This window comes from Sebastes umbrosus, chromosome 1 (genome assembly GCF_015220745.1).
Source record: "Sebastes umbrosus isolate fSebUmb1 chromosome 1, fSebUmb1.pri, whole genome shotgun sequence".
In the NCBI taxonomy this organism is placed as follows: Eukaryota; Metazoa; Chordata; class Actinopteri; order Perciformes; family Sebastidae; genus Sebastes; species Sebastes umbrosus.
Genome location: NC_051269.1, coordinates 23005248 through 23019407, shown reverse-complemented (window position 1 = coordinate 23019407; position 14160 = coordinate 23005248). Strand labels below are relative to the sequence as shown.

At 40.4% G+C, this 14160-nt stretch overlaps 1 protein-coding gene across 1 annotated transcript in view; it reads left to right on the top strand.

Moving 5' to 3' along the window:
* The window catches only part of mmp24 (matrix metallopeptidase 24), a 91092-nt gene that overhangs the window by 50400 nt on the left and 26532 nt on the right, over positions 1-14160 (top strand). The window contains exons 4-6 of the mRNA XM_037769087.1: positions 2642-2741; positions 4615-4819; positions 13595-13756. Coding sequence (XP_037625015.1) covers positions 2642-2741; positions 4615-4819; positions 13595-13756 — 467 coding nt within the window. The remainder of the gene's footprint in view (positions 1-2641; positions 2742-4614; positions 4820-13594; positions 13757-14160) is intronic.

Here is a 14160-nt window from a genome sequence, read left to right as displayed (position 1 = left end):
TCGAGTATTCAACAAAGTCGGGTAATAGGAATCAATATGCTGTTACTGTAATGCCTATTTCTCTCCTCAAATGTCTTCAGAAACATCTTGTAGTGTACTGTTTAGCTGTAAAATGAGAAAGTTTACTCCGGCTGGTGGGCGGTGCTTGGTGTTTCCTCAACTGATCTCAATAAGGCGGCCGGGTCACTTTACAGCTAAAGAGGACACTACAAGATGTTTCTGAAAACATGTGAGGAGAGACATAGGCATTACAGTAACAGAATATTGATTAATATTTGATCAGCGCCGCCTAGTTTGACCGTTTGATTGGAGTTTGCAAGTGATTGACAGCTGCTCAGAGACGGCGAGGCTCCAGTTGTTTTTCTCCGGTCTGCGAAATCTTGCAGATGCCATTAGGAACAGCGGAGGACACAGAGGCATATGATATTTTTCAGATTACCTGTCTCATGCATTACTGTCAGGATATAATGACCGTTTTATAAAAATAATAACTGCTGCTTTAAGAGCCAGTAGGATCATCATAGGATCAGGAAGTTTGGCTGCAGTCAACGCTGAAACAAGCTACTTTTCCTCTAAACATCTCATTTAGACTCAATCTGCATCATGTGATCATTCAAATCATGTTTCATATTCACTCCATCAAACCCACAACAAGAACATATCCATTCCCAGCATGACACTGTGCCCGACTACTCGTAAACTACAGAAAGCAACATTTCTATTTCTTTGCCAGATGGACTTATTTATTGTCATCAGGAGGCTGTTGAGCGCTCATGTATAAATGTTGAATTATGGCAATTGTGTAATATGCTGGTATTTATTTCCATAATGTATTTTTTCTGGTTGGGGAAAAAAAAAGCATTTGTCCCCTGTTGAGAGACAGATTGTGTGGAATGAACTCAGCCGCTCGCTTTGCTGTCTTATCCCGCCGCTCTTTTTCTTCATCTCCCTCTCGTGTCCTGGCTTTTCTTTTCCATCCTTCCATCCTCTCCTCTCTGCTTCTGCCAATCACTCCATCTGTCCTCCGACTCTCCCTCCCTCCTCGTCTCTCTCTGGCACGGACAAAAAGTAAAGGTTGTTACATGAAAGTGTTTCCTCGTAGTGCAGAGTGACAGTGATGTGAGTGATAAAACATGTGATCACATAGCGTTCTCTCTCTCACAACGCTATTGATATGGATGGCGTGTCCCCTCTCCTGCAATAACTCTATAATGGCCTATCTGCCTCATTCGTCTCTTATAGCTGCACATGTACAATTTACACAAGGAAAAAGGCTTAACTGTGCTGCTGCTGCTGCTGCTACAATGTCTGAGTATTATACCTAAAGTATTAACCAATACTAAATATTAATACATTAATTTTACTAAATAATACCGTTTTGGACTGTTTAAATAAATGATCACTGAAAATAAAAATAAATAAAAAAATGTAGATTCATTTTGAGCACATAACAAATAATAAGAAAACAAAACAAGAAAGGCCAATAAAATAAGTTGTTTAATATTAAACATATACAGAATAAACAAATAAACAAATAATAAATAAATGTTATATTTGAAATAAACACTTATCTATAGCCCTACCCTTTTCTATGACTTAATAATCATCTTAAAATTAGGGCTGTCAATCAATTAAAATATTTAATCACAATGAATTGCATGATTGTCCATAGCTAATCGCAAATTAATCACACATTTTTTTATCTGTTCAATATGTACCTTAAAGGGAGATTTGTCAAATATTTAATACTCTTATCAACATGTGAGTGGACAAATGTGTTTCTTTATGCAAATGTATTTATATAAAAGTTATTTGAAATCAATTAAAAACACAAAACAATGAATGATATTGTCCAGAAACCCTCACAGGTACTGCATTTAGCATAAAAAATATGCTCAAATCATAACGTGGCAAACTCAAGCCCAACAGGCAACAACAGTTGTCAGTGTGTCAGTGTGCTGACTTGACTATGACTTGCCCCAAACTGCATGTGATTATCATAAAGTGGGCATCTCTGTAAAGGGGAGACTCGTGGGTACCAATAGAACCCATTTTCATTCACATATCTTGAGGTCAGAGGTCAAGGGACCCCTTTGAAAATGGCCATGACCATTTTTCCTCGCCAAAATTTAGCGCAAGTTTGGAGCGTTATTTAGCCTCCTTCATGACAAGCTAGTATGACATGGTTTCTTAGGTTTTCTAGTTTCATATGATACCAGTATCTTCAGTCTAGCTTTAAAACTGAGACCGCTACAACCTAAAAATTGTAAGTTGCGTTAATGCGTTAAAGAAATGAGACACATTAAAACAAATTTGCGTTAACGAGTTATTATTAACTTTGACAGCCCTAGTTTGTGCTTATGAAAAGTGACAGAAATAGTTGTCTCACGAATGATAAAAGAGAGTTTGAGAGAGAAGCTCAAACCATACTTACTTTCACCTCCACACAACTGGCTAATTGCTGCATGATGATGGATCGCCAGTTTCAGAATATTACAGAAATTGTAGTTATTTTGGACGTCAAGACAGGGGTTCTGCAGCTGTTCAACATCGGACATACAGTTGTGAGAGAGAGTGTACTGGCCCCTGTAGTCTTGTTCACATACATAATGCTTAACGCTCTGCTTTTGCTTCCCTGCAGCATATCCAACTTCACCCCTAAAGTGGGAGAGAAGGACACCCAGAGAGCGATCCGACAAGCCTTTAACGTGTGGCAGACGGTCACTCCTCTCTCCTTCCAGGTCAGAGAAAAACTACAGGTTTCATACGTTTCAGCTTTATATTATTACAAATGGTCAGTTGTGTTATACAGTAGTGCCTCTGATGAGTCTCTTGTGTGACTAATGGTGTTTATGCTCATATAATTCTGAAGGTGTCCAGTGCATCAAGATCAAGAAATATAAAAATAGAATGAGAATCATTAAAACAGATGGAAATGTGAACATAGTAAATCTTGCAATAAAAAGGGAAGCTTTAGGGACATCTAAATTGGGAGTTTTGCTTGTTTCACTCTTTTAACTACAATTGTATAAGCGAAAAAGCATCTTGTTGTAACGACAGAAGTTCATATTGATGGGCCGGCTCTTGCCCTTTTGGTACCCGAGGCAAAATTTGGATTTATTCAGTTTTAATTGTATTCTGGACATCATTGAAAATGAGGCCATGCCCTCAATGATTCCTTGAGATTTAAATAAAAGTTAAATTAATGATTTACATCTAAAGTTGCTAACAACGATATCCTGCACGTCTCTACAAGAATCAGAGTCAGAGCAGCTTCAGGACAGACTGCAGTAATGTTAGTTAGTAACGTTAGTCCTGGGTTGAGACTGAGAGGACCAGGCTTGGTAAGGTACGTGTAAGAAATAACGTTACAGCCGATCAATTGTTTTGCTAGTCAGCTGGTTAAATTATGGATCAACAAATTAAGTTATTGACGTTTGCTATCGCATTTAAGCTCTACTTGGCACGGTAGCCTTAAGTGTTGATTGGCTATTGCTCATGACGTATAACCAATCAGCCAGACTACACAATGGAGAGCACTGACAGAGAGAGGAGGCTGCATCAGAGCCAAAGGCGCGCATTTTTAAATTAATTTATTTTATCGGCAATCGGTCAAAAAAACTAACGATTCCTATCATCTGAGCCAGGCCCATAATCGGTCAATCTAACACACATCAGACATCACAATGGTTTAAAGACAAAAATTAAAAGATGTATTTTCATAAATAACTGTATTTACTATATTATAACTAAACAATTGGTCCCTGATATTGTTGGCTTAAAAGTGTTTTAGTCAGTTTCACTACAATTTACACTTTTATTAAAGGGACTATTTGTAACTTTCAGAAATGCTTGTTAACAGCGACACCTGTGGCCATGAAATCAACAAAAGTCAGCGCCGGGCTTGTGCTCGCTCTAAATAGACATGAACGAGCATCGCTCAACACTGAGGCGACACACGTCAGCTAAAACCACAATATCAAGTGAACAGGGAGACGAAAAGGTTTCTCTCTGCAGAGCCCCGTCACTTCCCAAGTCACGGGAAACCTCTGTTTGTCTGGTGAAACTGCAGCAGTTATTTCTGCACAAACGTCCACTGAACATTCACTAAATATTCTCAGAGCTACTAACTCTCTGCAGTGTGGAGTAAGCGCGCGTTCACGTCTAGAGGTGGAGCGAGTACGCGAGTACGCGAGTACGCGAGTACGCGAGTACGTGAGAACGCGCGCGCTGTCTGAGTGAAGGCAAGCAGGCAGAGGAGCGGGGACGCCGGCCACACGCGAGCGCGCATATGCGAGCGCGCATGTGTCCCGACCTGGTACATTTATACGCTTAGAAAGTTACAAACAGTCCTTTTAACAAATAACAAACAAAGTGCGGCCGGGCAGATGAAAAAGTGTGAGAAAGAGAGTTACAGGGGAGAAAAGAGTATTTCTTTCTTTCTTTCTTTATTGGTTCATTTGTTCCCTCAAGCGCCGCCCAGAAGGTGGCGCCCCTAGGCGACTGCCTACAGTGTGTGGCCTATGCCCTGCATACTGATTACAGATTTTTTTCCTCTGTGTTTCTGTACATTGTTTCTCACTTTCTTTACTCCATTCCGCTCCTCCCGTTCAGGAAGTGCCGTACTCGGAGATCAAGAACGAGGGTAAAGAGGCTGACATCATGATCTTCTTCGCCTCTGGTTTCCACGGTGACAGTTCTCCGTTTGACGGAGAGGGGGGTTTCCTGGCCCACGCCTACTTCCCCGGCGCTGGCATCGGAGGAGACACACACTTTGACTCTGACGAGCCCTGGACGCTGGGCAACGCCAACCACGATGGTGAGACGTTCCTTCAAATGTCATTGATTAGATTCTTTGTGCTTTAACCCGACAAATAGAGGAGTTCAGCCTCATTTGGACTGAGTGTATTTGCTGGTCGGGGATTGTTATCCTGTCTGGAGTGTGTGTTTTTCAACCCCCATCTCAGAAATAATTACAGCCCCAATAACCTGCTGCACTGTTGTTCAGGGAACTCTCTGGTCCTCCTTTAATCTAAGTCCAGTCCGGGGAGACACTTTGCGTAAAAAGTCTATATCTCTGAGTCTTTATACCTGGAACTGTGTTCACTGTTACTGATCCGCTCTGCTCACAGTGTCACAAGTGAAGAAGTAAAAAAAGAGTCTTGCAAAACTGATATATCGCTCATTAACTTATTAACATCAGTCAATTCATACACTGAAAGAAAATAAACCTATCAACAGAGATGTTCCGATAACATTTTTACCTTCCCGATACCGATTCCGATACCTGCTTGATGTGTCTTCAAATGTACATATTTCATTATTTGACTTCCTGGATTTGTAAAATACTGCCAAATAGCTGACATTTTACTCGCTCTCTCATAGCAGAGTTGAGGGCTTAACATCAGCATGCTAAAACACTCACAATTACAATGTTTACCATGTGCACTATCTTCGCTCAGCATGCTTGCATTTGTACTATTGAACAAAGTACAGCTTAGGCTGGTGGCAATGCCATTAGGTTTGCAGGTATTTGGTCATAAACCAAAGTATTGGACACATTAAAATGTTGACCTGATGATGGAGCTCCTATAAGAGAGAGAGTTTATAACAATATCAGGGAGCATGTCTTTAAAATAACACCACAACTTAATTTTATTATGTTGACTATGACCTTGAGAGAATTGCCATTTGTCATATAAATGTAGAGTACTGCCAGAATCAAGCTAATGTTGAAATATTGCAGCCCGGTGTAAATATAGTGAACGAGAGATATGAACTGATTAAATTATTCAACATTTCAATTATTAATATATAGCATTCGTAAATGAAATGTGGAGATGTCCTCAGTCGTCGCTCCGCTATCTTTAAGCACCACAATGTTCAGTCATTGGATGAAAAATGGAGGGGAAAAACACTTCTTTGTAGTTTTTTTTCCCCCTTCTTCTATCTCTGTTTGACAAATGACTGATGTCAGATTCCCTCTGCTTGAATAACTAACGTGTTGATAGAGAGAGAGAGAGAGAGAGAGAGAGAGAGAGAGGCGCAGAGAGAGGGAGTGATGGAGGAGGAGAGGAATCTGGTTTGAGAGATTAGCAGAAAAGAGAATTAGCTTTGACAGAGACATTCTAAATTTGCCATACCACATTACAGCGAGTGTGTACGTCTTATTCCAGTGTGAACTGTCCCAGGGAATATTTGTCAGGATGCATGCATCAGGACAGTTTGATTGTATAACAGAATTTTGTGCACATGTACCCATGCATTCTCTTTTCCCCTTGTTAAACTGCTGAATTTGTCAATATTAGGCCTGTCAAAGTTAACACAATAATAACAGGGTCAACATCATTTTTTACTTCCTTTGACGCATTAACGCAATTTGTGATTTTTAAGGTTGTAGTGGGCCCAGTTTTAAAGCTAGAGTGAAGATACTGGTGTCATATGAAACTAGAAAAAGCTAAAGAATCCATTGGTACCAACCATGTCATACTAACTTACATACACTACATACGAAGGCTAAATAACGCTCCAAACTTACACTCAATTTTGGCGAGGAAAAACTGGCATGGCCATTTTCAAAGGGGTCCCTTGACCTCTGACCTCAAGATATGTGAATGAAAATGGGTTCTATGGGTACCCACGAGTCTCCCCTTTACAGACATGCCCACTTTATGATAATCACATGCAGTTTGGGGCAAGTCATAGTCAAGTCAGCACACTGACACACTGACAGCTGTTGTTGCCTGTTGAGCTGCAGTTTGCCATGTTATGATTTGAGCATATTTTTTATGCTAAATGCAGTAAGTAATCATATTTGTCCACTCCCATGTTGATAAGAGTATTAAATACTTGACAAATCTCCCTTTAAGGTACCTTTAGAACAGATAAATAAAGTGCAATTAATTTGTGATTAATCGCAATTAACTATGGACAATTATGCGATTAATCGGGATTAAATATTTTAACAATTGACAGCCCTAGTCAATATACAATATATATAAAAGAAAAGTATATCGGTTAATTATCTATCTGTGTGTGTTTGTGTGTGTGTGTGTGTGCGTGCGTGTGTGTGCGGTCACCCATGTGCGTTCGTCTTTCACACTCGTCTTTATCTCTAAAATCCCTCCACACACACACACACACTGAGTAATTGAAAGATTAGAAACCAGATAGTGAGACCTCAAAGTTCTCAGGCGCTACAGAAACTAATTCACGGTATCAGCTTCAGAAGGACGTCGCTCGGACAAACAGGACTCATCTTCACCTCGGCTTAAAACCTGTTTTTCCTGTCTCTGCTGAGGGACAGCGTCTGTGATTAACCTGTTTATACCCGGAGGACAGAACTGAAAAACACATCAAAAACAAACCATTTGTCTCCTGTTCTGTCATGTTTCCAGCTCAGTATCCCCAGGAGGAGCTCCATTCATATCGATTTACGTCCATCGCCAACATTCAGTGCTAATGCAGGAAGTTGTGTGTCTTTTATGTAGTAAAGTGGAAAGTGAGTGTTTGGAGGTCTGGGAAGGTCTGGTTTACATCACATCATGATCAAGCGGTTAATGTTGGCTTTTAAAAACTGTAACCACGATCTCCCCCTCACCTTAACCATGTGTTTTAGTCGTCTGTTAGCAAACCTTAAACATTTTCTGTTTGCCATAAGCACAATATTCCTCAACCTTAAACATCCCATAGTGTCGCCACACACAGTCACTGGAGAAAGAAAGTATTGTAAAGACGTTGGCACTGGATGTCATGCATTGTCATGCACAAACTTAAGGAGCCATATTTAAGGATCTATAGCGCATGGTCTAAAGTGGCACAAGTGCATTTAGGGTGTGTCCAACTTTTGCTAGTTGGGGGGGGGGGGCAATTTCATTATATGATAATAAGCACTAGGCTAAATATAATAAAGACCCAAGCCATGTGCCTTGCATGGTGGACCAGTGCTATGACACCCCAAGCTGCCGCTGCCATCACCGGTCCTATCAACTTTTCTGGTGGAAACCCTGCAATACAATCTACACAAGGTAGTTGTCACAGTAGCTCTGCATTAAGATTGATCAAAGGATGAATGGAAGTCATGGAGACACGTTAAATAAACACTCGAGTTGTTGCCACAAATCAACAAGTTGTTCCTCCATTTCTGAGCTCCATCTATTTACTACTTTATGCTTTATGTTTTGCATTAGCTCATGCTTTAGCCGCGGCCTCCATGACGGCGGTGGTTGTCCATCCGCTTCAGTCAGCTTGGTTCTCAATTGGCTATCGTTCTTTCCCACGTGACTGCGTCATCGGCTGTCTTTGTGGTTCCCCACACACAACAGGATATCCGACCATAAATATTGAACATGTTTAATAATTACGATTTGAAATCTGTGCGGCCAGGATGGACTTCCGAGCCGATCGGGGGATGTGAAAAACACTCTTGACACAGGAACATCTGGAAAGATAATCTTTAGAACCATAAAAAAAATCAGGGCTTTGCTGACAATCGTCGTGAGGGGGGGATCGGGCCCAAAATCGGGTTGTTTCTCGTGTATCCGGCATTACAGTTCAAGCTCCATTTCCCCCCAAGAGTCATTAATAATACCATCTTTAATCCAGGTCACGACATGTGTTACTTCTCCGCTTTAAGCAAGAGACATTATTACTTAAATGTGCCTTGTTCCTGCTCATTGCATGCATGTCATATTTATGTGGAGAACTTTGCTCTCTGAACCTCCCTGTAGAAAGTCCTGAAGAAAAATCTTTAATCCTCTAGAAGGGCAGAGACAGACAGACAGACAGACAGACTGTCTAGAATTAAATATTACCCATCTGAAACGAGCAGTAAGAGCTTAAACTGTGGGTTTGAATTCGCCACTACCAAACACAAAATGCCATAAAAATGTGTGTTTGATGGATGAATTGGTAAAGAGACACTGGCTGGTAACATTTTAAGTCAGTGACATTTCATTTCCTCTCTTTTAAACTAGCATTTACGAAACTTGCTTGATGCAAACTCTTCATCCTGGTCCTCTGTTGTCTGGAGGGAAAACTTCATTCTTCCCTTTATCTTTATGATACGTGACTGAGCAAGTATTGAAGAAATATGCTCATGTCTGCTAATTGAAAGAATATTTCTTGAAAAGGGTCAACAAGATGTATTTCTATGAAAAATGTACCACATATCAGTGATTTTGGAAGGAGAAAGAAAAATATTCTTGGCAGGTATTTTTTTATACTTAACCAGAACATGGCAGGTGAGCCAAAAAGTTAATTTCAGATGCTGCTTGTACAAAATGATCTGGCACGCAAACTCATCTTCGCCGAAAAATGAACATTTCAGTGGGGGAACTGCTGGAGTTGAACAAAGCGGACTCTGTGGACACGTCAAACTGGGATTACTTGAGAGACAGGTTTCATCACAGCAATATCAAACATCATCTTTATCGCAGGCGGGCAGACGACTGCCGGGGCAAACATGATAGAAGGAGCCGTTATCGTCACCGCAGGGCGCCGAAGCAGACTATAGACCAACCACAAGGGGAGAGGCAGACACATAGAGAGAGCCCACTGGGAATTCCTTCTAGCCGTTCAACATGAAGTGTAAATCTTGTGCGGTAAAATCATCTTTATCTTTCCTGCGACATGGAAGAAAGAGAGGCATAGGGAGCAGAGAGATTAAGGCTGGAGGAGGAGGAGGAGGAGGAGAAGGACGAGGAGGAGGGGGGGATGAAAGAAACGGCAGCATACAGGGACAGAAGAGTATGTTTGTGTGTGAAGGTGTGAGAAAGAGAAGAGGTAAATAAATAAAACAGAGAAGTGTAACAGAAACAGAAAGATGAATATATGAACCAATATTGTTTTTTATCAATAGCCTACTTTTAGTCAAACTTGGTTTCAAATCAACTCTGATGGTTGATTTTCCACCAGCGGTCAACCTCCGGTTCTGAAAAGTGAAGCCAATGTGGAAGTGCCTTAAACTTGCATTCTTTCTAACAGCCAGCAGGGGGCGACTCCTCTGGTTGCAAAAAGAAGTCTGATTGTAGAGAAGTCTATGAGAAAATGACCCTACTTCTCACTTGATTTATTACCTCAGTAAACATTGTAAACATGAGTTTATGGTCTCAATCACTAGTTTCAAGTCTTCTTCAATACAGCATGATGTACATTTAGTAAATTATGGTCCCATTTAGAGTCAAATAGACCATAAAGCAGGGTATGCTTTAGGGCGTGGCTACCTTGTGATTGACAGGTCTCTACCACGGCTTTGTCCGGTCTCTGAGTTGTCTTTCTAAGTTGCCCCCAGGGAGAGCGCCGGGCTGTGATGCAAATTTTTGTAGTGGCCAAATGGCGGTACTACAACTTCTGTGTCCGTCATGTGATGCCATTGGGCCCAAAAATACTTTTTCCCATAGATTTACATTGGGAAAGAGACGTCTGTAAATCAGCAGATGATTTTTTTGTAGGTAAATCAACTTCCCAGTACGAACACTTGAAATCATTAGATCTTTAAGTTGTAAAATGTACGAATAGCCGAAACCAGAGTTATTTCCCTTCCTCCATTCTCGTGAATGAGACCCAGACTGAGGCTGGAGCGAGGGCTGGGAGGCGGAGTTAAAGGAAATGCTACTTCGCCTGCTCTATGGGCCCAATGGATGTGGAAGATTGCCGGAAGATCCGGGTAATTTATCACTTGGAAGTCGAGCCATTTTGGCTTCATGCGCCACTGAGCAACTCTCATAGGAATGAACGGGAGCCCGCCTCCAACGCTGTATCATGTTCTCTTTATACATCCATGATTGGTCCCCTAAAAATGTCTTACTCAGCGTTCAGTTGTACTTAGCTCCACCCTGTCGTGTCACTTCTGGTTGCAAAAAAACAATATGGCAACATCCAAAATTTCGAATTCAAGGCTTCAAAACTAATATTTCAACATCTACTAGGAATAATTGACTGCATACATCTGTTTAACTTTGCAACAGAAACAGAATATTAACTAAAGAGCTGACAGAAACTTCAACTTCTGACCATCTATAGTTACAATTAGTCTGTAAGTCAGCTGCTGGCCATAATCTTCAAACAGACCTGCCTGAGTAAAGAAAAAAGATAATTAGTTCGTGTAATTAGGTTCAAACAGAGTCAAACCAATTACCGAGCCGATGAAATGTATTCATTTGAGCTCTGCATTCAGACCGTAGGAAGTCATTAAGCGTCTGACAGCAGCTCAGAATCTCAGCTCTTAATATGACAGAGAGCCTGGTTTCAATAGACCTCACATGACTACAGGACATTCAGGAAAACAGCCCTCTATTCTCTTTATTGCTATTTTGATTAGTTGTGATAGAAGTATGAATAAGAGAAGTAGTTGTTTTTGTTACTATTATGGAGCGCTTCAACTGGAAAATCATCCCTTGTCCTTTCCAAGAATATCCTACATTTACACTGTTTACACTTGTCATGTCAAGTGGCTCGTATCCAAGTAACCAGGTGAGACTGAGGATACTTTCATTTACACACACATATGGGTCTCCATAGGCCAGATCACAAACCTGACTGCAGTCCACCTTGGTTTCCTGTTTACACCTCTGTATATATATTTTTAGTACTGCTCATTATAACATACTACATTCCTGTTTACACTAGGGCTGTGTATCGGCAAGAATCTGGCGATACGATACCTACGTGATAAAGGGGTTACGATTCAATATATTGCGATACTGTAAGTAAGGCAATATATTGTATTTTTTTTTTATCTAATTTTAGTAAAACTGTCATAGTATAAAGAACACAACACCATATGCATAAAATCTGAGTAAAAAAAAGTTAACTTTTTTATGCAATCAGAACAGTGGGTTCTGTATTTGCATGAATCACAGTCCCTGTAACATCCAACATCATAGCACTACTCTGAGAGGGCATATGTCTTTGCAAATGAAATAAAGTATTCACTGAGTTAATCTTTGCATGGAAACTGTTAATTAAAAATCAATAGTGTTTTTGAGAATCATTACAGTATCACGAAACATAATATTGCAATATTTAATATTTTCGATATTTTCTTACACCCCCTAGTTTACACCTTTGTGTACATATATTACTTCTCGTCATGCAAATACATCCCGTTTACATTCAGTTTTCCCATCTGAAATACTGTCAACTAAATTACAAATTTACCCCTACAATAATATTTTATATTCACTTATGTTTATATTTATTTTAACTGCACTATTTTATGCCTTAGATTATCAGTTTGCTTTTACATTTACTTTTGTGATTTCCCCTTTTATACAAACATATTTTTGAGCATTGTTGAAGGAACCTGAGACCAAAGATTGACTATTGACATTTGATAAATAAAGAACGTTGAACCTTCACCCACACCGATCATTCAGCGGTTCCACTGATCAAAGATCAGATAAACACCACAACAGCTTGGGGAGTCTCCGGCCCGAGCCTCTTTTTTCCTGCTGCTTTAATGAGACAGAGAGAATGACCGCTTACTGACTTAGTTACACCTGAGAGGAGTAAAATGATGTCTTGGGGAGACTGATGAATTTACACCCTTTAACATCTGTTTAACTATCCGATCCGCCGAAATCGCCACCCTTAAGTGACTAATTATAGTAAGTGTAAATGGGGTCTTAGCCTCATTTAGATGCATCTGTTGCAACAAACTAAAACGTATAACATTTTCCAAAGCTTGCACCGAGCATGAAATATGCATATAGAGACATTTGATTTGAAAGTGTTGTTTCCTTTGCACATGAAAAGCTGTTTTGGGGCAGAAACATTCACACAATGACCCATCAGATTGTATCCAGTAGGATATTTTCATATTCCAAATTCAACAGATTTGCTTGTTCATTGGCATATTTTAAAGCAGCAGCAGCACATTATTTATACATTCACAGATTATAAATTTAAAATCTCATTTTGTGTAAGTATGAACTCGTGAATTTGTCTTGATGTGGCACGAAACAGTTTGGCGCGCTCTTTAAGTAATCCCCGTCAGGCAGCGGCAGCGTTTGAAGAACCGGCTCATGCTGGACTTTAAAAAGTGGGAGCTTCAGATTCACAAGCTGACAGTCGTTCCCATTTATCACAAATTCCCCTTTTGATGTGAGATTCATTTTACACTGCTGATGAGTCAACGGCATCACAGACTAACTTTAGCTCACTTCTCCAGTGCGTTTGATGCAGTGTCTTTGGTCTTTTCCGTTGTATTTACACTGGGGAGGCTTTGTTCCGTTTCAGACAGGAGGGACATGTTGAGGGTTTTTTGGTAAACTATGTTTTTTTACTGAACAAAAACCAGCGGAAAGGCCTGTCAGCAGCACAAAGTGATGCTTGTTTTCTGTTTCCTGCCTGATTTCTGCTTTGAAATAATCTTTCTAAAGACTATCAGTGATGTTGAAAGTGATGCTGTTTCTCTTCTTTTATCTCATCCTTTTGTCTTGGTTTATTTCCTCCTCACTCCGCCTTCCCTTTCCTGGTCCTCTTCACCTCCCTATGGCTGCTTTTCTTCATCCCTCTCTCTCCATCAATCTCCTCTTTTATTCTTCTCTCTCATGTTTGACTCAGCTCTCCTTCTCTCCTTCTCTCTCTCCAGGTAATGATTTGTTCCTGGTGGCGGTCCATGAGTTGGGTCATGCGTTGGGTCTAGAGCACTCCAACGATCCCAGTGCCATCATGGCGCCTTTCTATCAGTACATGGACACACACAACTTCAAACTGCCTCTGGACGACCTGCAGGGCATCCAGAAAATCTACGGTAAGTCAGTCTGTTGTGTGTTTCCAGCGTTTTGAAGAGAATAGTTTAAGAGGGCACTATGTTGTTCTTTTGTTGGTGTGTTGATGCAACATAGTCTCATGGCAGTTCGTGAAATTGTCACAACATTTTATCTATTTGATTCATGTACATAGACGCACGAATTTACCTTTTTTTTCATGACACTAACACGACTTTCAACAACGTATTTTTCATGCATTTTACTATGAACGTCCAGGAAAACGTGACGTACGTGTTAGTTTCCGCTCCAGTCTTTTCAAAATAAAACTATGTAGTTAGGTTTAGGAAAAGGTCATAGTTTGGGTATAAAATAACTCCTGAAGTGCCATAACTTCAGTACGGAAGTTACGTGACAAATAAATCAACTTTGACTTGTGGTTTCACAC